This window comes from Gigantopelta aegis, chromosome 7, assembly GCF_016097555.1.
Source record: "Gigantopelta aegis isolate Gae_Host chromosome 7, Gae_host_genome, whole genome shotgun sequence".
In the NCBI taxonomy this organism is placed as follows: domain Eukaryota; kingdom Metazoa; phylum Mollusca; class Gastropoda; order Neomphalida; family Peltospiridae; genus Gigantopelta; species Gigantopelta aegis.
Genome location: NC_054705.1, coordinates 26,978,236 through 27,003,343, shown reverse-complemented (window position 1 = coordinate 27,003,343; position 25,108 = coordinate 26,978,236). Strand labels below are relative to the sequence as shown.

At 38.1% G+C, this 25,108-nt stretch overlaps 1 protein-coding gene across 1 annotated transcript in view; it reads left to right on the top strand.

The window, feature by feature from the left end:
• Positions 1–23,865, top strand: part of LOC121378004 — a 40,142-nt gene extending 16,277 nt beyond the window's left edge. Inside the window, exons 6-15 of the mRNA XM_041506100.1 lie at positions 7,437–7,601; positions 8,346–8,483; positions 10,267–10,437; positions 13,242–13,435; positions 14,857–15,042; positions 19,325–19,659; positions 20,659–21,009; positions 21,603–21,683; positions 22,534–22,637; positions 23,428–23,865. Coding sequence (XP_041362034.1) covers positions 7,437–7,601; positions 8,346–8,483; positions 10,267–10,437; positions 13,242–13,435; positions 14,857–15,042; positions 19,325–19,659; positions 20,659–21,009; positions 21,603–21,683; positions 22,534–22,637; positions 23,428–23,507 — 1,805 coding nt within the window. The 3' untranslated portion in view covers positions 23,508–23,865. The remainder of the gene's footprint in view (positions 1–7,436; positions 7,602–8,345; positions 8,484–10,266; positions 10,438–13,241; positions 13,436–14,856; positions 15,043–19,324; positions 19,660–20,658; positions 21,010–21,602; positions 21,684–22,533; positions 22,638–23,427) is intronic.
• Positions 23,866–25,108: the final 1,243 nt, after the last annotated feature.

Here is a 25,108-nt window from a genome sequence, read left to right as displayed (position 1 = left end):
ACCGGCCTCGATGGTGTCTTGGTTAAGCCATCGGATATAAGGCTGATAGGCACAGGGTTCGCAGCCCGGTATCGGCTTCCACCTAGAGCGAGTTTTAAGGACTACTACACTCTCTTTTCTATCACTAACCACTAACAATTAACAACTAACCCACAGACAGTCCAGATAGCTGAGGTGTGTGCCCGGGATAGCGTGCTTGAACCTTAACTGGATATAAGCACAAAGATACGTTTAAAGGAAAGGAAAGGAAATCTTCTTTTTTGATACGGATATGAAGGCAACTGATGGAACGTAAAACACGCGCAGTTCCACCTTTAGTCTCTGTGTACTGAATTATCGACCACTTCAGTGACAATGCAAGTGAAGCTGCATACCTTGGCTGTTCTAGTATTTTGTCTTCGCCAGTGTATTAAAAATGAGATTTAATCTATGTAATTTTATGCTAATTTATTACGAAACGTTTTTATTTATACTGAATTTTTGTTTAAAAGGTTATTTGAATTCATATTAGTTTTAAAAGTTATCATATGAACATTATGGAGTTTCATGCCAATTCCTCGATTTCTTTTTCCACGTAAACGGACTCATAACGTTTTGTTACAACTTTTGTTTACAGATACTAATAACTTTTCTTGTAGTTTTATTATTACTTTCGTTTAAGAGTTCTAATAATGTACTGTTTCTGACAAAGAAATGTATAGTTTTATTTGAGTGTTCTAGCAGAGTTACTTTATTATATAATATAATTATATCTTTTATTAAAGAATGCTAATACTATCACGTTTCTTATAGTTTTATTAGTGTTCTAGTCGAGTCACTTTAATATAAAGTATAATTATAACTCTTGTTAAAAAGTGCTAGAACTATCGTTATTATTGAGAGTTTAATAAAAAATATGTATCGTGTGTTAATGAGTATAACGTATACATATATTTGTTAATAACTTTATTACCATGGTCGTACTCAACTGGGGTAAATAGGTGCAGTTGCACCTCAAACTATACGGAAAGGTATCTGTCTCTATTACTGTTGCCCCACTTAGACTAGGTACGGCACTGATTACAGAGTATATTTAATTCTAACCTTAGGCTAGGCACGGTACTGATTACAGAGTATATTTAACTTTAACCTTAGGCTAGGTACGATACTGACCTTAGGCTAGGTACGGCACTGATTACAGAGCATATTTAACACTAACCTTAGGCTAGGTACGGTACTGATTACAGAGTATGTTTAACTCTAACCTTAGGCTAGGTACGGTACTGATTACAGATATATTTAACTCTAACCTTAGGCTAGGTACGGCACTGATTACAGAGCATATTTAACACTAACCTTAGGCTAGGTACGGTACTGATTACAGAGTATGTTTATCTCTAACCTTAGGCTAGGTACGGTACTGATTACAGAGTATGTTTAACTCTAACCTTAGGCTAGGTACGGTACTGATTACAGAGTATGTTTAACACTAATCTTAGGCTAGGTACGGTACTGATTACAGAGTATGTTTATCTCTAACCTTAGGCTAGGTACGGTACTGATTACAGAGTATGTTTATCTCTAACCTTAGGCTAGGTACGGTACTGATTACATAGTATATTTAACACTAACCTTAGGCTAGGTACGGTACTGATTACAGAGTATGTTTATCTCTAACCTTAGGCTAGGTACGGTACTGATTACAGAGTATATTTAACTCTAACCTTAGGCTAGGTACGGTACTGATTACAGAGTATGTTTAACTCTAACCTTAGGCTAGGTACAGTACTGATTACAGAGTATGTTTAACACTAACCTTAGGCTAGGTACGGCACTGATTACAGAGTATGTTTAACACTAACCTTAGGCTAGGTACGGCACTGATTACAGAGTATGTTTAACACTAACCTTAGGCTAGGTACGGTACTGATTACAGAGTATGTTTAACTCTAACCTTAGGCTAGGTACGGCACTGATTACAGAGCGTATTTAACACTAACCTTAGGCTAGGTACGGTATTGATTACAGAGTATGTTTAACTCTAACCTTAGGCTAGGTACGGTACTGATTACAGAGTATGTTTAACTCTAACCTTAGCCTAGGTACGGTACTGATTACAGAGTATGTTTAACTCTAACCTTAGGCTAGGTACAGTACTGATTACAGAGTATGTTTAACTCTAATCTTAGGCTAGGTACGGTACTGATTACAGAGTATGTTTAACTCTAATCTTAGGCTAAGTACGGTACTGACCTTAGGCTAGGTACGGCACTGATTACAGAGTATATTTAACTCTAACCTTAGGCTAGGTACGGTACTGACCTTAGGCTAGGTACGGTACTGATTACAGAGTATATTTAACTCTAACCTTAGGCTAGGTACGGTACTGACCTTAGGCTAGGTACGGTACTGACCTTAGGCTAGGTACGGCACTGATTACAAAGTATATTTAACTCTAACCTTAGGCTAGGTACGGTACTGATTACAGAGTATGTTTAACACTAACCTTAGGCTAGGTACGGTACTGATTACAGAGTATATTTAACACTAACCTTAGGCTAGGTACGGTACTGATTACAGAGTATGTTTAACTTTAACCTTAGGCTAGATACGGTACTGATTACAGATTATATTTAACTGTAACCTTAGGCTAGGTACGGTACTGACCTGATTACAGAGTATGTTTAACACTAACCTTAGGCTAGGTACGGTACTGATTACAGAGTATGTTTAACACTAACCTTAGGCTAGGTATGGTACTGACCTGATTACAGAGTATATTTAACACTAACCTTACGCTAGGTACGGTACTGATTACAGAGTATGTTTAACTCTAACCTTAGGCTAGGTACGGTACTGATTACAGAGTATATTTAACACTAACCTTAGGCTAGGTACGGTACTGATTACAGAGTATGTTTAACTCTAACCTTAGGCTAGGTACGGTACTGACCTGATTACAGAGTATGTTTAACTTTAACCTTAGGCTAGGTACGGTACTGATTACAGATATATTTAACTCTAATCTTAGGCTAGGTACGGTACTGATTACAGAGTATGTTTAACTCTAATCTTAGGCTAGGTACGGTACTGACCTTAGGCTAGGTACGGCACTGATTACAGAGTATATTTAACTCTAACCTTAGGCTAGGTACGGTACTGACCTTAGGCTAGGTACGGTACTGATTACAGAGTATATTTAACTCTAACCTTAGGCTAGGTACGGTACTGACCTTAGGCTAGGTACGGTACTGACCTTAGGCTAGGTACGGTACTGACCTTAGGCTAGGTACGGCACTGATTACAAAGTATATTTAACTCTAACCTTAGGCTAGGTACGGTACTGATTACAGAGTATGTTTAACACTAACCTTAGGCTAGGTACGGTACTGATTACAGAGTATGTTTAACACTAACCTTAGGCTAGGTACGGTACTGATTACAGAGTATATTTAACACTAACCTTAGGCTAGGTACGGTACTGATTACAGAGTATATTTAACACTAACCTTAGGCTAGGTACGGTACTGATTACATAGTATATTTAACACTAACCTTAGGCTAGGTACGGTACTGATTACATAGTATATTTAACACTAACCTTAGGCTAGGTACGGTACTGATTACAGAGTATGTTTAACTCTAACCTTAGGCTAGGTACGGTACTGATTACAGAGTATGTTTAACTCTAACCTTAGGCTAGGTACGGTACTGATTACAGATTATATTTAACTGTAACCTTAGGCTAGGTACGGTACTGACCTGATTACAGAGTATGTTTAACACTAACCTTAGGCTAGGTACGGTACTGATTACAGAGTATGTTTAACACTAACCTTAGGCTAGGTATGGTACTGACATGATTACAGAGTATATTTAACACTAACCTTACGCTAGGTGCGATACTGATTACAGAGTATGTTTAACTCTAACCTTAGGCTAGGTACGGTACTGATTACAGAGTATATTTAACACTAACCTTAGGCTAGGTAAGGTACTGATTACAGAGTATATTTAACACTAACCTTAGGCTAGGTACGGTACTGATTACATAGTATATTTAACACTAACCTTAGGCTAGGTACGGTACTGATTACATAGTATGTTTAACACTAACCTTAGGCTAGGTACGGTACTGATTACAGAGTATGTTTAACTCTAACCTTAGGCTAGGTACGGTACTGATTACAGAGTATGTTTAACTCTAACCTTAGGCTAGGTACGGTACTGACCTGATTACAGAGTATGTTTAACTTTAACCTTAGGCTAGGTACGGTACTGATTACATATATATTTAACACTAACCTTAGGCTAGGTACGGTACTGATTACAGAGTATATTTAACTCTAACCTTAGGCTAGGTACGGTACTGATTACAGAGTATATTTAACTCTAACCTTAGGCTAGGTACGGTACTGATTACAGAGTATATTTAAAACTAACCTTAGGCTAGGTACGGTACTGATTACAGAGTATGTTTAACTCTAACCTTAGGCTAGGTACGGTACTGACCTGATTACAGAGTATGTTTAACTTTAACCTTAGGCTAGGTACGGTACTGATTACAGATATATTTAACACTATCCTTAGGCTAGGTACGGCACTGATTACAGAGTATATTTAACTCTAACCTTAGGCTAGGTACGGTACTGATTACAGAGTATATTTAACACTAACCTTAGGCTAGGTACGGTACTGATTACAGAGTATATTTAACTCTAACCTTAGGCTAGGTACGGTACTGATTACAGAGTATATTTAACACTAACCTTGGGCTAGGTACGGTACTGATTACAGAGTATATTTAACTCTAACCTTAGGCTAGGTACGGTACTGATTACAGAGTATGTTTATCTCTAACCTTAGGCTAGGTACGGTACTGATTACAGAGTATGTTTAACTCTAACCTTAGGCTAGGTACGGTACTGATTACAGAGTATTTTTAACACTAACCTTAGGCTAGGTACGGTACTGATTACACAGTATGTTTAACTCTAACCTTAGGCTAGGTACGGTACTGACCTGATTACAGAGTATGTTTAACTTTAACCTTAGGCTAGGTACGGTACTGATTACAGATATATTTAACACTAACCTTAGGCTAGGTACGGTACTGATTACAGAGTATATTTAACTCTAATCTTAGGCTAGGTACGGTACTGATTACAGAGTATATTTAACTCTAACCTTAGGCTAGGTACGGTATTGATTACAGAGTATATTTAACACTAACCTTAGGCTAGGTACGGTACTGATTACAGAGTATGTTTAACTCTAACCTTAGGCTAGGTACGGTACTGACCTGATTACAGAGTATGTTTAACTTTAACCTTAGGCTAGGTACGGTACTGATTACAGATATATTTAACACTAACCTTAGGCTAGGTACGGTACTGATTACAGAGTATATTTAACTCTAACCTTAGGCTAGGTACGGTACTGATTACAGAGTATATTTAACACTAACCTTAGGCTAGGTACGGTACTGATTACAGAGTATATTTAAATCTAACCTTGGGCTAGGTACGGTACTGATTACAGAGTATATTTAACACTAACCTTGGGCTAGGTACGGTACTGATTACAGAGTATGTTTATCTCTAACCTTAGGCTAGGTACGGTACTGATTACAGAGTATGTTTAACTCTAACCTTAGGCTAGGTACGGTACTGATTACAGAGTATTTTTAACACTAACCTTAGGCTAGGTACGGTACTGATTACAGAGTATGTTTAACTCTAACCTTAGGCTAGGTACGGTACTGACCTGATTACAGAGTATATTTAATTTTTCAATTTCTCTTCTTCTTCTACAATCAACGGCACTTTCTTGTAACTATACAAATAGTTTTAACAATTTTTATCGTTTTAGGTGAGGCTTAAACATTATTTGTCTTAATGAGCTTAAGTAAACAACTGTATAATTTTTGCTTATATACTCCCATCCCAATATTTGTTATTGTGTTAACGATATCACAAACATACGATGATTGTGAGATTGACGGAAACATATTGTATTGCTTTTTAAAGAACAAATGGATTAGGCACAAGTTATACAACTTACTAGACCTTCTCCATACTACATACTGGTTACGACAGCAATATATTTTTGCAATTTAAATATGAACAGAAATAAATATTATAGAAAAAGAGAAAGAAGAAAGAATAATACAGGAAACAGAGAAAAAGACGCAATACAGTTTTCAAGTTTATGGATTAATCCTCTGTGTCACACTCTATCAAATGTTTTTAACATATCACAGAACACAGCACAGAAGTGTTCCTTTTGTCCAAAGATTCGCAAATTTGGGAGTATAATTCTAACAAATGATGAACAGCACTGTTGTTAGGGCGATATGCGCACTAATATTTATATTAGAAGGTCAATGGATTGTGAAAGAAATATTGTTGCTTGATGACCCTTCCAAAAAAATAAAAATAATAATAAACAAAATAATAAACCCACAAAAAACAATAAACAAACAAACAACAATAATAATAAATAAATAAAACATTATTGTGAAATATAAACATTATACCGTGAATAGCATGCCCACAAATAAAATATCCAACTAATTCCACTTGTTACCATTTATTAAGTTATATTCCTGCAAAGTTCAATAAGGGTGACGTCAGAACTTGAATTTGTTTTGGATACACTATCATGTTTTTCTAATATACTTTATATCTTTATCCAAGAAGGGCGGGACGTAGCCCAGTGGGTTTTATACGCGGTCGGTTTGGGATCGATCCCCGTCGGTGGGCCCATTGGGCTATTTATCGTTCCAGCCAGTGCACCACGAGTGGTATATCAAAAGACGTGGTATGTGATATCCTGTCAGTGGGATGGTGTATATAAAAGATCCCTTGCTGCTAATCGAAAAGAGTAGCCCATGAAGTGGCGACAGCGGGTTTACTCTCTCAATATCTGTGTGGTCCTTAATCATATGTCTGACGCCATATAACCGTAAATAAAATGTGTTGAGTGCGTCGTTAAATAAAACATTTCTTTCTTTCTTTCTCTAAGACTATATGTCAAAATTACCAAATGTTTGAAAACCTATAGCCGATGATTAATAAATCAATGTGCTCTAGTGGTGTCATTAAACAAAACAAACTTCTTTTTTTACCTTTTTCCACAAATTCATGATTATTGTTTCTTGGTAATAAATATTTACTTTCCATTCTTCGAACATTAAATACTGAAATTCTATTTTCCAATATTAATACTGAAACATTTATATACCGATGTTAAGTACTTTTGTATATTTATTTGCTGTTTGGTTATGTGTGAGTGTGTGTGCGTGCGTGTGTGTGCATGTGTATGTGTGTTCGCGCGTGTGTTTGTTTGTTAGACTTTTTGTGTTTGTTTACTTTTGTTTTGCATGAGATTTTCTTTTTGAAACGGATCTTGTTTAATTACTTAGATGTTTAAATGACTAGTATTTTTTTCCACAGTTCTGGACGCCTGTAATTCTGTGTCAGTTGCGTCACAGCAAACCAGCGCCAAAACTGCCAAAGCTGGGAAACAGATATTTAAGGTCGTTGGCGTGGACCCGGATAATGACCCAGTTTTCTACACCATGACAACCGACGGGTCGAACAACTTTGAAATTGGACTCAGTAGGTTTTTCGTAAAATATAGCTAAAACGCTTTGCGATTTATAAACATTTTGACTTTGAACAGTTGGGTAACACAAACTGTGGTATTTTTATACCCCCTCCCCATCCCCGTGTAACGCTAAGACCATTCCCACTTGAACACTCATAGAGACCTAGATCGAATATTTTTGTCTCTGTAAAGCTACGTTTAATATTTAATATTTATTTATTTTATTTTATTATTTTATATTTATATCTTATGTTCCGTGGCTTTAAATTGGCTCTGTGAAACCACTGAACATAAGATATAAATATAAAATTGACTAATAATTTAAAAGATAAATATAAAATATGAAATGTAGCTCAAGAGAGACAGAAATATTCCGTCTAACAGAGACCCATCTCCCCTCCCACTTTCCGTCATTGTCACTTATTAATTTGATCTACATTATTCGGTTTTCTCCTTATATTTTCATGTCGTTTTCTTTTGTAATAAATATATTTTGTACAAAGTAAAAACAAATCGTCTATTAAAGACATTTTTTTATGAATGGCTAGAGTTTACTTCAATAAAAATTAGACATTGTTACGAAAAAACAAAACATAACATTTAACAATCTCTTTGAAGAATTTTATATATATATACATAACTAAAAATATTGAAATTTATGGCGGGGGATAATTTTATTAAAATTATAATATAATGGTTATTTTTACTATAATTATAGTAAATCAGCTTGACATATTATTTATTTCCGTAAACAGCTGACGGAATTATCCGAGCGAAGGTTGACCTATCGAGCGAGTGTTGGCCTCAGGTGATCTTCCACGTGTATATCACTGACGACCTTCTCAACATCAAGAGACGAGTTGGACCCGCCGAGATCACGTGCACTTACACTGGTACGTAACTAATACGCTGTTCGTGCCATTTTCATCACCTAACCACCACTTTTACAAAAATAGTGTATATTAATATATGTACATTGACCTTTAGTGACAACTATTATATATAAAATGGACTGCAAATATGTATCTTTGTGTTTATGTAACTTTTTTCTATTACCATTATCATTATGACCCATAAGCCTATAATAAGCTTTTACAGAGAAACCCTAAATGTAATTGTTCGATTTATTATTTCAACAAATATTACCGGACAAAACTCCAGGAATGTGTCCCCTGCACGTGCTGTAACCTCACCGTGGTGCAGGGGTGTAACATTCTCTTTGAGAATGGTAAATACAGCACAAATTGAAGTTTAGCGTAAAATTCTGTGATATTTGTATTTGTGTTTTTGCACAGTTCTTTACACTGTTTTTGTTTAAACCTTGAATTTTTATATTGATGTTGATCATCACTTTATTTATTTGCATTACCATAGTTTGACACCCAATAGCCGATGTATTTTTCGTGCTGGGGTGTCGTTAAACATTCATTCATTCATTCATTCCAGGAATGTGTCTGACATAACATAACAGAGCTTGTTATAATTCGATCAAGAGAAAGAGAGGGGGGGGGGGGTGCAGACAGAGAGCGATAGGGATAGACAGAGATATAGACAAATATATATATATATAGAGAGAGAGAGAGAGAGAGAGAGAGAGAGAGAGAGAGAGAGAGAGAGAGAGAGAGGGGTACAGACAAACAGGCAGACAGAAAGCGATAGGGATAGACAGAGATATAGACAAATATATATATATATATATATATATAGAGAGAGAGAGAGAGAGAGAGAGAGAGAGAGAGAGAGAGAGAGAGAGAGAGAGAGAGAGAGAGAGAGAGATAGGGCATATATCATATAAGAGTTTACAGTAAAAGAGCAACTTTAATTACGTACATGTACATGCTATTTTTTTCGAAGTACTTAAGTTAAGTACTTACGAAGTTATCAAAAGTAACTGATGTATGTTGGCTATAATGGTGATGATAACAAGCATTATGGTCATGATGATGGTCATGATGACGACGACGATGTTGATGATTATGATAGAAATTATTAGTAATAGTATTGTTGATGGTGTTGTTGTTTTGCTGTTTGCAGTCACTAGATGTATTGTCAAGATATGATGACTAGATACAGTTCTATATTTTCGGTCGGTGACCACAAATATGGCTTTTTGGGACGGAGTTACTTATTATTTTATTACCAGTTGATTGTGTTTTTTATTTTAATAAACGTTTTTTATACACTTTTATAATTTAAAAATAAAAAATAAACTATTGTTGTTTAAGAACAATTTTGTTTTGGTGTATAGATATTGTATGTGACAAGGAATTCAACACGAGTGGATAAACGGCTCTGGAAAACGGTAAAGTTGTGAAATAAAACGTTCATTTCATTCTTTACTCGTTTTATCACTCATAGGTATTCGTTTTATGTGGATTACAGGTTAACTAAAATAACTGGGGCCTAATTCACTAAATTCTCGCATCTTTGCGATCTCGCAGTGCAGTGTTAAAAGACTTACAAAGAGGATGCTTTGTTGTCTAGCAGAGCCGAAGAGATCTTTGTGAATTAGGCCGCTGATTACTGTCTTTTAAGTTATTGGCTTGATCTTGCTCAGGTTAAAATGCTTAATTCGGTTCGGCAGAAACTCGAGCCATTCGCTGTTCTAACTTTCGCTGAATACAGCCGATATCTTAAAACACTTACCAGTTATTCTTTATACATGTATTATTTCAGACTACTACAAACCAGTGACCATTAGCAACGTGAACAAGGAAATAAGTCGGCCGGAAGACGAGGCCTTTCCAAATCTGCAGTGGTTTCAGTTTTTCCCCAACACTCTCAACACCATCACGTACGAACTGGCTACCGAGCCGACCGGCGCCCTCTACCTGTTTGATGTACAGCGTAAGCGACTTCTGTCTGTACAGTGTGTCCACGTCTCCTTTATTTCAAAGAATCTCCTTTATTTCATGATTCTGCTAGATCTCCTTTATTTCCTCCTTTTTTCAACAAATCTCCTTTTTGGAAAAAAGGAGATTGTCTGCATTTTTATTGGCTTATTTCCTCACAATTGAGTGTGTAATTGTATTCAAGTGACGTTTATACTTTCAAATTGAGCTCCTTCTGCAATAAAACACTGGTTTATAAGGGTGTATTGTCTATTTTTCCATTCATGTCTATATTATAAGTGTATAGCTCTCCATCTATGGTGTAACAAGATAGGTCTTCACCAGTCCTTGGGTTTTAAAAAAGGGTAGGCAGGGCTGAATAATGATAACAACCTTCAAGATTAGCGTTCTTGCCTATACCAGCTATATCTTTAGCCTTGTGCAGGATTGTTACACGTAGGGGGGCCAGTATCCAATGAGATCAGAGCATTGATACAATGTCTGGTTCTTTGATAAAAGGTAATAATATAATGCACTGTATATCATATAGGTGTTAATGAAGTACATGTAGGTGAGGATGGATGGCTATGAGGGTAAAGGAGGAGGCCATTCATTGAAATATCCTCTCTTCTCGAACTCATCCCCCCCCCCCCCACACACACACATACACACACACACATGGTCACGTTGCGGCCGCAAATAAAGCCTATGGCTTTATCTCCTTTATTTTCATTTCAAGTCTGTGGACACACTGCTGTATAAAATAATACAGTATTAATTATACACAACACTCTCAACACCATCCCGTACGACTGGCTACCTGTTTGATGTACAGCGTAAGAGACTTCTATCTCTAGTAAACAATACAGTATTAATTATACACAACACTCTCAACACCATCCCGTACGACTGGCTACCTGTTTGATGTACACCGTAAGAGACTTCTATCTCTAGTAAACAATACAGTATTAATTATACACAACACTCTCAACACCATCCCGTACGACTGGCTACCTGTTTGATGTACAGCGTAAGAGACTTCTATCTCTAGTAAACAATACAGTATTAATTATACACAACACTCTCAACACCATCCCGTACGACTGGCTACCTGTTTGATGTACACCGTAAGAGACTTCTATCAGTAGTAAACAATACAGTATTAATTATACACAACACTCTCAACACCATCCCGTACGACTGGCTACCTGTTTGATGTACAGCGTAAGAGACTTCTATCTGTAGTAAACAATACAGTATTAATTATACACAACACTCTCAACACCATCCCGTACGACTGGCTACCTGTTTGATGTACAGCGTAAGAGACTTCTATCTGTAGTAAACAATACAGTATTAATTATACACAACACTCTCAACACCATCCCGTACGACTGGCTACCTGTTTGATGTACAGCGTAAGAGACGTCTATCTGTAGTAAACAATACAGTATTAATTATACACAACACTCTCAACACCATCCCGTACGACTGGCTACCTGTTTGATGTACAGCGTAAGAGACTTCTATCTGTAGTAAACAATACAGTATTAATTATACACAACACTCTCAACACCATCCCGTACGACTGGCTACCTGTTTGATGTACAGCGTAAGAGACTTCTATCTGTAGTAAACAATACAGTATTAATTATACACAACACTCTCAACACCATCCCGTACGACTGGCTACCTGTTTGATGTACAGCGTAAGAGACTTCTATCTGTAGTAAACAATACAGTATTAATTATACACAACACTCTCAACACCATCCCGTACGAACTGGCCACCTGTTTGATGTACAGCGTAAGAGACTTCTATCTGTAGTAAACAATACAGTATTAATTATACACAACACTCTCAACACAAACACAGGGGCGGAGTGTAGCCCAGTGGTAAAGCGTTCACTTGATGCGCGGTCGGTTTGGGATCGATTCCCGTCGGTGAACCCATATGGCTATTTCTCGTTCCAGCCAAAGGCCGTGGTATGTGCTCTCCTGTCTGTGGGATGGTGCATATAAAAGATCCTTTTACTAATGGAAAATAATTAAGCGGGTTTCCTCTCTGACATTATATGTCAAAATTACCAAATGTTTGACACCCAGTAGCCGATGATTAATAAATCAATGTCCTCTAGTGGTGTCGTTAAACAAAACAAATTTCTTCTCAACACCATCCCGTACGAACTGGCCACCTGTACAGCGTAAGATACTTTTGTCTGTAGTAAACATAATTTACATTATAAATAACAACAGCTAAATAAACAAACACCTTCCACCCCAAAGAAAACAAAAACACGAAAAAAATGTTTTAAATTGTAGCCCGCCTCTCGGTTTTAAATTAAATGTTTTTGGTGTAACGTCGATAGCGAGTTTAGCCGAACAAAATTTCCGTAAATGACGTTAAACAGTAAGAAAATTAATGTTGATGGTCTATGGTGGTGAAATAATAATAATCATATAAAACCTATACTCGAGACAGCAGCTTTAAATAGTTTTCAGTCTCATCTATCTACTGTGATGTTTAAAACGGGGTGTGTCTCCATGCTGGAGTAGCTCAATGCTAGACTGCTCACTTTTGGGGTAGTGGGTCGAAGGACGGATCGTTCTCCGTGATCAGTTGCGGTTTCCCCCCTTATAACCAGTGCACTACGGCTGGTATATCAAAGCTTAACGAATGTGTTGAGATGACGTCACCCAGTCATTCTGTTCCATTATGTGTGCCCGACAATAAAATATATACTATATTACTTTTAAACAATACTGTATTACTTTTAAACAATACTGTATTACTTTTAGACAATACTGTATTACTTTTAGCACCACAGAATTTCCTGCGCCTGATGAACAAGCTGAACTATGAGGGCAGCTATCAGAACATCAACATCACCATCAAGCCAATCGAAACCTTCTGCGCAGCCATTGAGCACTATCTGTACCTGCGCGTCACTGATGCCAACGACCCTCCGATACTGACTCCAGACACTTGCTTCAAAACTGTTAATGAATCATTCGTAAGTGTTGCTCAGGGCTGTCCAAGAATTGGCCACACGGGGGAGGGGGCCAGAGGCACTGTTTTGAATACCCAGCCCCCACAAAGCTCATGAGTAAGTTATTATAGGCTCAGACTGTCAACTGTTACAACGACGTTGGCCAACTCGTCGATTGCATGGTAATTTCCACAACTCCCGACATACGACTGGTGCGCTCAGATTAACAAGTAATCGGTCGTAAGAGTTGTATACGACGAGAATCTAGTTGTAAGAGTGCTTAAACTAGCAACTGGACAGTTGCGAGATTGGCGATTTGGCCAACTCCGTCGTGACAGTTGGTAGTCTGGGACTAGCATTGGTTTACATTTTAAATAGCTCAAGTCGTTGTGAAGTACTCACAGCCCTTTAAGCACTCGAGTGGGATTTTATTTTTTATTTCTTCCTGACTGGTACATCAAAGTTTCTTTTGTTTATCGACTCCACATTGCACACCGATTTATTAATCATCGGCCATTGGATGTCAAACATTTGGTAATTCTGAGGGAAACCCACTACATTCCCTCATTAGTAACAAGGGGTCGTTTACATGCACCATCCCACAGATTGGATAGCATAAGACAGAGCGCAGTGGAATGGAAGGAAGGAAGGAAATATTTTATTTAACGACGCACTCATTACATTTTATTTACGGTTATATGGCGTCGGACATATGGTTAAGGATCACACAGATATTGACAGTGGGCATCCGCTGTCGCCACTTCATGGGCTACTCTTTTCGATTAGCAGCAAGGGATCTTGTATATGCACCATCCACAAACAGGATAATACATACCATCAGTCGTGGTGCACTGGCTGGAGCGAGATATACCCCAATGGGCCCACCGACGGGGATCGATACCAGACCGACTGTGCATTAAGCGAGCACTTTACCACTGGGCTACGTCCCGCCCCCACTCCCAAAGGTGTAACATTCAAACATTAGTTGTCGGTTTTGCTTCTTGTTGTTATTGTTTTTGTATCAAGGATATGGCTGACGAAGGTAAGAAAGTAAAGTCTTTGGTCTTATTCTAAGTGGTTCAACTATGGTTACTCAAAATGTGAGCTTTAATAAATATATAGAGACATTGGCGTAGCAGGATTTTCGGTGGGGGGTGGGGGTGGGGGGTGGGGGGGGGGGGGCACTCACACTGTCTATTAGTCGTAAAAGGACGTATGGTTGGGGGAATGCCCCTAACCCTGCAAGCAGAAACGTATTTTCTTGATGATGATAATAATGATGACGATGATCATGATGAAGGTGATGATAATAAAGACAATGATGATGATGATACTGACGATGATGATGACGACGACGATAATGATGATGGTGACGACGATGATTATATTGTTGTTAGTGCTGCTGCTGCTGCAGTTGTTGTTTTCACATGACTATCACTTTGCAGGTTTACGTTGACTGTGCATTTTCGGTGTTTGATGAGGACTTCGCCGACAGCTACTCGTTCTCCATCATCCAGGGCAACGCGCTGGGTCTGTTCTCCATTCACCCCACCACCGGCATCATCACGGCATCGGCCACATACGACGTCGACGGGGCCGTAAACCCTACCACGGCGACACTGTTAGTACAGGTAAACATTGTGAAGTCTCGTTCATTATGTACACTGTAAACTATATTATATATATATATCACCAGGTGAAGGATATGACTAGTAACTCAGTGTACACTATAAACTATATTATATATACACCACAAGGTGAAGGATATGACTAGTAACTTAGTGTACACTGTAAACTATATTATATATATATATCAACATGTGAAGGACACGACTAGTAACTTAGTGTAAACTAGTAACTTAGTGTAAACTATATTATATATACATCAATAGGTGAAGACATGACTAGTAACTCAATGTACACTGTAAATTATATTATATATACATGAACAGATGAAGGACATGACTAGTAACTCAATGTACACTGTAAACTATATTATATATACATCAACCGATGAAGGATATGACTAGTAACTCAATGTACACTGTAAACTACATTATATATACACCACAAGGTGAAGGACATGACTAGTAACTCAATGTACGCTGTAAACTATATTATATATACATCACAAGGTGAAGGACACGACTAGTAACTCAATGTACGCTGTAAACTATATTATATATACATCACAAGGTGAAGGACACGACTAGTAACTCAATGTACGCTGTAAACTATATTATATATACATCACAAGGTGAAGGACACGACTAGTAACTCAATGAACGCTGTAAACTATATTATATATACATCACAAGGTGAAGGACACGACTAGTAACTTAATGTACGCTGTAAACTATATTATATATACATCACAAGGTGAAGGACACGACTAGTAACTCAGTGTACACTGTAAACTATATTTTATATACATCAACAGGTGCAGGACATGACTAGTAACTCAGTGTACACTGTAAACAATATTTTATATACATCACATGGTGAAGGATATGACTAGTAACTCAGTGTACACTGTAAACTATATTATATATACATCACACGGTGAAGGATATGATTAGTATCTCAATGTACACTGTAAACTATATTATATATACATCAACAGGTGAAGGACACGACTAGTAACTCAATGTACACTGTAAACTATATTATATATACAACACAAGGTGAAGGATATGACTAGTAACTCAATGTACACTGTAAACTATATTATATATACACCACAAGGTGAAGGACACGACTAGTAACTCAATGTACACTGTAAACTATATTTTATATACATCACACGGTGAAGGATATGACTAGTAACTCAATGTACACTGTAAACTATATTTTATATACATCACACGGTGAAGGATATGACTAGTAACTCAGTGTACACTGTAAACTATATTTTATATACATCACACGGTGAAGGATATGACTAGTAACTCAGTGTACACTGTAAACTATATTATATATACATCACACGGTGAAGGATATGACTAGTATCTCAATGTACACTGTAAACTATATTATATATACATCAACAGGTGAAGGACACGACTAGTAACTCAATGTACACTGTAAACTATATTATATATACAACACAAGGTGAAGGATATGACTAGTAACTCAATGTACGTTGTAAACTATATTATATATACATCACAAGGTGAAGGACATGACTAGTAACTCAGTGTACACTGTAAACTATATTATATATACATCACAAGGTGAAGGACATGACTAGTAACTCAGTGTACACTGTAAACTATATTATATATACATCACACGGTGAAGGATATGACTAGTATCTCAATGTACACTGTAAACTATATTATATATACATCAACAGGTGAAGGACACGACTAGTAACTCAATGTACACTGTAAACTATATTATATATACAACACAAGGTGAAGGATATGACTAGTAACTCAATGTACGTTGTAAACTATATTATATATACATCACAAGGTGAAGGACATGACTAGTAACTCAGTGTACACTGTAAACTATATTATATATACATCACAAGGTGAAGGACATGACTAGTAACTCAGTGTACACTGTAAACAATATTTTATATACATCACACGGCGAAGGATATGACTAGTAACTCAGTGTACACTGTAAACTATATTATATATACATCACACGGTGAAGGATATGACTAGTATCTCAATGTACGCTGTAAACTATATTATATATACATCAACAGGTGAAGGACACGACTAGTAACTCAATGTACACTGTAAACTATATTATATATATACAACACAAGGTGAAGGATATGACTAGTAACTCAATGTACACTGTAAACTATATTATATATATACATCACAAGGTGAAGGATATGACTAGTAACTCAATGTACACTATAAACTATATTATATATACAACACAAGGTGAAGGATATGACTAGTAACTCAGTGTACACTATAAACTATATTATATATACACCACAAGGTGAAGGATATGACTAGTAACTTAGTATATGCTGTAAACTATATTATATATACATCACAAGGTGAAGGACACGACTAGTAATTCAGTGTACACTGTAAACTATATTTTATATACATCAACAGGTGAAGGACATGACTAGTAACTCAATGTACACTGTAAACTATATTATATATACATCACAAGGTGAAGGATATGACTAGTAACTCAATGTACACTGTAAACTATATTATATATACATCAACAGGTGAAGGAATGACTAGACTCATGACAAGGTAGGATATGACTAGTCAATGTACACTGTAAACTATACTGTTTATTTATATACATCAACAGGTGAATGGATGTACATGTAAACTATATTATATATACTAGGTAGGACATCAGTGTACACTGTAAACAATATTTTATATACATCACACGGTGAAGGATATGACTAGTAACTCAGTGTACACTGTAAACTATATTATATATACATCACACGGTGAAGGATATGACTAGTATCTCAATGAGGTGAAGGACACGACTAGTAACTCAATGTACACTGTAAACTATATTATATATACAACACAAGGTGAAGGATATGACTAGTAACTCAGTGTACACTATAAACTATATTATATATACACCACAAGGTGAAGGATATGACTAGTAACTATGTACACTGTAAACATCACAAGGTGAAGGATATGACTAGTAACTCAGTGTACACTATAAACTATATTATATATACACCACAAGGTGAAGGATATGACTAGTAACTTAGTGTACACTGTAAACTATATTATATATACATCAACAGGTGAAGGACATGACTAGTAACTCAATGTACACTGTAAACTATATTTTATATAAATCAACAGGTGAAGGATATGACTAGTAACTCAGTGTACACTGTAAACTATATTATATATACATCACACGGTGAAGGATATGACTAGTATCTCAATGTACGCAGTATCACAAGGTGAAGGACATGACTAGTAACTCAGTGTACACTGTAAACAATATTTTATATACATCACACGGTGAAGGATATGACTAGTAACTCAGTGTACACTGTAAACTATATTATATATACATCACACGGTGAAGGATATGACTAGTATCTCAATGTACACTGTAAACTATATTATATATACATCAACAGGTGAAGGACACGACTAGTAACTCAATGTACACTGTAAACTATATTATATATACAACACAAGGTGAAGGATATGACTAGTAACTCAGTGTACACTATAAACTATATTATATATACACCACAAGGTGAAGGATATGACTAGTAACTCAATGTACACTGTAAACTATATTATATATACAACACAAGGTGAAGGATATGACTAGTAACTCAGTGTACACTATAAACTATATTATATATACACCACAAGGTGAAGGATATGACTAGTAACTTAGTGTACACTGTAAACTATATTATATATACATCAACAGGTGAAGGACATGACTAGTAACTCAATGTACACTGTAAACTATATTTTATATAAATCAACAGGTGAAGGATATGACTAGTAACTCAGTGTACACTGTAAACTATATTATATATACATCACACGGTGAAGGATATGACAAGTATCTCAATGTACGCAGTAAACTATATTATATATATACATCACAAGGTGAAGGACATGACTAGTAACTCAATGTACGTTGTAAACTATATTATATATACATCACAAGGTGAAGGACACGACTAGTAACTCAATGTACGCAGTAAACTATATTATATATACATCACAAGGTGAAGGACACGACTAGTAACTCAATGTACGCAGTAAACTATATTATATATACATCACAAGGTGAAGGACATGACTAGTAACTCAATGTACGTTGTAAACTATATTATATATACATCACAAGGTGAAGGACACGACTAGTAACTCAATGTACGCAGTAAACTATATTATATATATACATCAACAGGTGAAAGACAAGAAAGGTAACGCCGTCGACAATACGACTGTGACGATCACCATCGTTGACGTGAACGACAACGCGCCCATCATGCAGGGCTCGTACGCTTTCTCCATCACCGACTGCGCCACCAGTGTGGGCAGCACCGTGGGTAACATCCTGGCGACAGACGCTGACTCCGCTTTCAACTACAACAACATCATCGAGTACGACTCCTCGACGAACGGGCAGCTGACGAGCCACGCCGACGGCAGCATCGTTTTGTCGGCAGTCATCCCAGCGGGCACTCAGTCTGTTATATCTGTAGGCTGTACCGACAAGGGGCTGTTCCCAGGAAATCTGAGGTACAGTACTGCTGTGCAGGTGCGTGTGCAGGGGGTGGGCTGATCGAACCTCTCTGTTTAGAGAAAATTGTCTTCTTTCTTTGTTTTCAATATATATTCCGAGGGAGCATGACTTGATCCCCCCCCCCCCCCCTCCCGAAACTTCGCCCGTCCCCTCTCCTGCATACATCCATGCACACGCACCTGCTGTTGTCGTGATGGTGATTAATATAACATTGATGATGGTAGTGATGATGATAATGTTCGTGATGGTGGAAGTGACGATTATGATGCTGATTAATACAACATTAGTGCATTTTAAAGCAATGATGGTGATGGTAATAATGATGATGATTACGATGATGATGATGATGACGATGATGACGACGGCGGCGGTGATAATAATAATAATGATGAGAATAAGAATTATATTCAATTAAGGTTTCAAAGGTGTTCGACTTTAAGCTGGTCATGAGTGTATAATTGTAAAACTAGAAAGAAACTCATGCTTATATTCTGAACATTTAATATGTTGTTACAGAATAATATTATTACGATATCACATCTTTCTGTCTCTGTCTCTCTCTCTCTCTCTCTCTCTCTCTCTCTCTTTGTCTGTCTGTCTGACTGTCTGTATATCTGTCTATCATTTTCTCTCTATTTCTATTTATCTGCGTGTGCTTTTTTAATGCAATTACGTATTTACCTTAAGATGTATCCTAACCGGACGCGAGTGACGCAAGCGATGGGAGCAATTATTTTAGAAATCATTTATTTCAATTGACTCGTCCTAACCGCACGCGTGCGACGCGAGCGATTATGTTAGAAATCATTAACTTCAATCGCCGTATCCTAACCGCACGCGTACGGAGTGACAGATAATTATGTCACGCCGCACGCGTTCGGTCAGGATACGGCAATTGAAATCAATGATTTCTAAAATAATCGCTCACATCGCTCGCGTCCGGTTAGGGTACAGCTTAACATTTATCTAGAACACGTCGTCTTTACCTGTTACAGATGCGTCACCTCAACAACAGTGACTGTCACTGGCACGGCCTGCCCCACAACGCCCACAGTACCGACTACCACGACGGTGACAGTGCCCACTGTGGCCACAGTGCCGACCACGACGCCGGTGTACGGTATCGGTGTCCTGCCCACCGGCCCGCCATCTGGCGACGTCTTCAGCAGCAAAGACAACGTCGCCTGGATAGTCGTGGCCGCTCTCGCTGGAGTTATCGGTCTTGGCATATTTGCCTATATGATATCAAAATTCTGCATCCCATTCTTTCAGAGCGGTGGGTCGATTTGGAACACGTGCAACATCCCGGACAGCTGGTGCAGAAACAGCAGCAAGAGAGTGAACAAGTAAGCCGGAGAGTTTCAAACACGTCCATGAGTCGCCTCTGTGTTGAGAGGCAATATATTGTTTACTTTGTTTTCTTTGGGGAATTCGTTAGTGGCAGTGTTGATTGTGTGACTATGACTGACGGTGGAGATAATGGTGTTGGGGGCCTCTCCGTGGTGATAGTTGTGGTAAACGTGGTCCATGCTGATTGTGGTAAATGTTGTCCCCTAGCACTGAATGTGGTTGGGTTGTTTGTAGGACTGATACTTGTGATAGTTGGTGTTGGTCAATGGTAATGGTGTTGGGGCGTCATAGTAGTGGTGGTCAATGTGGTTGAAGTTGATGGTTGTAAATGTTGCCTCTGCTACTCGAGATGGTGGAGAAGTTGCAAGTGGTTGGTAGTGGAGTGGTAGTTGTGGTGCTGTAGATGCTGGTGCTTGTTATGGTGGTGGTGGTGGTGGGGGGGGGGGGGGGGGCTTTTAGTGCTGGTGATAAAGGTGGCGCCTGGTCTTGCCCAATGAGGTGGTAGTTCTTGACGTTGTTGCTGAATATTGTTTTAATTTATTTTGATATTTTTACATTTACAATCACGTGACATCTGGTTTATTTATAGGATTCCCGTTACACCCCGCCAAGGTCGAACTGTCGTGACTCCTCGAGATATCCATCCTAAAGCTAACGAAACGAACGCACTGTAAGTATTAAACATGATGATGAACGTGACAACATCTCGTCGGACCAAGACAGCTGGCTCTGAGCATATGTCAGACCTGTTAATCCCAGTCTGTGGGCATACTATTATTGAACTAGTTCTCGTCCCACCCAGTGCACCACAAATGTTACATCAAAAGCCGTGGTATGTGTTGTCCTGTATGTGGGATGGTACATATAAAAGATCCCTTGCTACTAATGGAAAAATGTAGCAGGTTTCCTCTAAAAGACTATATATCAAAATTACCAAATGTTTTACATCCAATGATGATTAATAAATTAATGTGATCTAGTGGTGTCGTTATAGGAAACAAACTTTAAATAAACTTTTATATCAAAGATGTGTCTCAAGCGAGAGAAAACGAGTCAATGCTAAGCTCTAAGGATTCACTCATAGACGACGGTTTAAGCACGTTTAAGTAGTTATTGGTAATTTGACCAATTTGATCAACAATTCAGTAGCCAAATCCATGTTTAATGTTGCAATGAACACACTAGCTTTTTATGAACTCGTAATGATATATATCTGTTTCAACTTTTGGTGATTTTGTGAACAACAACATAAACCTTGCTTAAGTACTGCTCCTAAAACCGAACTCTATCACTGAAATCCAATAGCCGATGATTAATAAATCAATGTGCTCTAGTGGTGTCGTTAAACAAAACAAACAAACTGTAAACTAGATTTACGTTTCGTTTAGTATAGCTTTGTTCGTGTTACAATTGTGTATGTCGGGGATGGGTGGGGTGGCGGGTTTCGGACAAAAGGCTGTTCAGTTCATTGCATGTGTACTTGCAACATACCACAAAGGGCACACTTTCTTTATTTATAGACAGCCTTATAAGGGCGGCCAGAGTGGACAGGGCCCCCATGCAGGCCAGGGACCCCATGCAGGCCAAGGAGGAGGCCAAACCAACGACATCTTCTGGCGTGAGAGTAAGTACATTTAAAGGGAAAGTCCCGAGTTTGCTACCATTGTAAAATGTTTACGACTAACATTATTTTTATGATTAAATTTACCTATATTTCTCTACTGAGTGCTGAGGGTGTGTGCGGTCCTACTGTTGCGTCCAATGTGTCTGCGGTTTGCTTTTTGTGCAGACAGACAGACAGACAGATAGTTTATTAAAGTCTCACCTCATTAAACTATGTAAACTAAATACGATTATTTTATTGCTGCTGGCGGCATGCGTTTTGCAGACGCACACATCGCACGCATTGCACGCATCGAGTCTACGCTATTACTGAACCGTAACCATATGTCCGACGCCATATAACCGTAAACAAAATGTGCGTCGTTAAATAAAACATTTCCTTCCTTCCTTAATAAGCTAAAAGCACTCTTTTAGTCGGAAATAGCTTGCAATGACAGCAGATTCAGGATAGTCGCTTTAATTAGCATAAAGCTCATACTGCCACTCCAGCACTGCACTTGGGGTGGGGTGGTCGAGTTTACGCCTGAGGCGCAGTAAGTCGTGATCCTCGACTGACTCAGTGGTTGCTGTCACTGGACTTGTACATCAAATGTATGTACTCTATGGGGAAATGTGTTTAATATGCGAGATTTTAAATGTGGAGCAATTTGAGTAACACCTAAAACAAACATTCCTTCACGTTTCCATAAATAAATCAAACACAATAATTAGTAAATCGGTCTAAACGAAATTAGTGGCTTTAGATACTAAATACCTCATACATTCAGTTTGAACACGTTTCTATATTTCAGGGTACCCAAATGATTATTACTACAATCCACACCCGCCACCGGCAAAGAATGCGCTGCCTAACCCAGCAGATGGGATATAAATGGTACCAGTCTATATATAGTCATCTCTAAGGACAGGCAGATTGCGTGACGTCAAGCGAGTTCGGATTTGAAAACTACAACTCAGAATCATTAACATTTCACTGTGTATTTTAGTTTGATATTTTGTGTATCAAGGACACTCCTTATCAATGTTTTGAGCACGCCACAACAATGTTCCTTTAGCGGGCAAGTTTATTCAGATGTTTCTTATTATTGTTTGTCGATCTGGGATCAGTTTCATAAAACGCTATAGGCCAAGTGTTTTGCAGTTAAACGTAAATCTCCGACTAAAAAAGTATGTTGTAAGTACAACCAGTACAAATAATCCATTTCGAAATACATAGCAATTGTGTGGTTCTTTCGTCTTTACTGTGATCGGTCTTTCGTAATACTTTAATATTTGATGTAAAATAGATACCAAACTATAAAAACATACCACAGGTGTTAAACGGCTAATATAACCGTTAAGTACAATTACGATGTTTTGTGAAATTGTCTTCTGGCTCGTAGATCCTAAAGGCCGGGTTAAGGGCGAATTCATAGCTACAGCTTCAGAAATGAGTATTGGGCCGGGGTAGGGGCGAATTCATAGCTACAGCTTCAGAAATGAGTATTGGGCCGGGGTAGGGGCGAATTCATAACTACAGCTTCAGAAATGAGTATTGAGGTGGGGTAGGGGCGAATTCATAACTACAGCTTCAGAAATGAGTATTGGGCCGGGGTAGGGGCGAATTCATAACTACAGCTTCAGAAATGAGTATTGGGCTGGTGTAGAGGGCGAATTCATAGCTACAGCTTCAGAAATGTGTATTGGGCTGGTGTAGAGGGCGAATTCATAGCTACAGCTTCAGAAATGTGTATTGGGCTGGTGTAGAGGGCGAATTCATAGCTACAGCTTCAGAAATGTGTATTGGGCTGGTGTAGAGGGCGAATTCATAGCTACAGCTTCAGAAATGAGTATTGGGCTGGTGTAGAGGGCGAATTCATAGCTACAGCTTCAGAAATGTGTATTGGGCTGGTGTAGAGGGCGAATTCATAGCTACAGCTTCAGAAATGAGTATTGAGCTGGGGTAGGGGCGAATTCATAGCTACAGCTTCAGAAATGAGTATTGGGCTGGTGTAGAGGGCGAATTCATAGCTACAGCTTCAGAAATGTGTATTGGGCTGGTGTAGAGGGCGAATTCATAGCTACAGCTTCAGAAATGAGTATTGAGCTGGGGTAGGGGCGAATTCATAACTACAGCTTCAGAAATGAGTATTGGGCTGGGGTAGGGGCGAATTCATAGCTACAGCTTCAGAAATGAGTATTGGGCCGGGGTAGGGGCGAATTCATAACTACAGCTTCAGAAATGAGTATTGGGCTGGGGTAGGGGCGAATTCATAACTACAGCTTCAGAAATGAGTATTGGGCTGGTGTAGGGGCGAATTCATAACTACAGCTTCAGAAATGAGTATTGGGCTGGTGTAGGGGCGAATTCATAACTACAGCTTCAGAAATGAGTATTGGGCTGGGGTAGGGGCGAATTCATAACTACAGCTTCAGAAATGAGTATTGGGCTGGGGTAGGGGCGAATTCATAGCTACAGCTTCAGAAATGAGT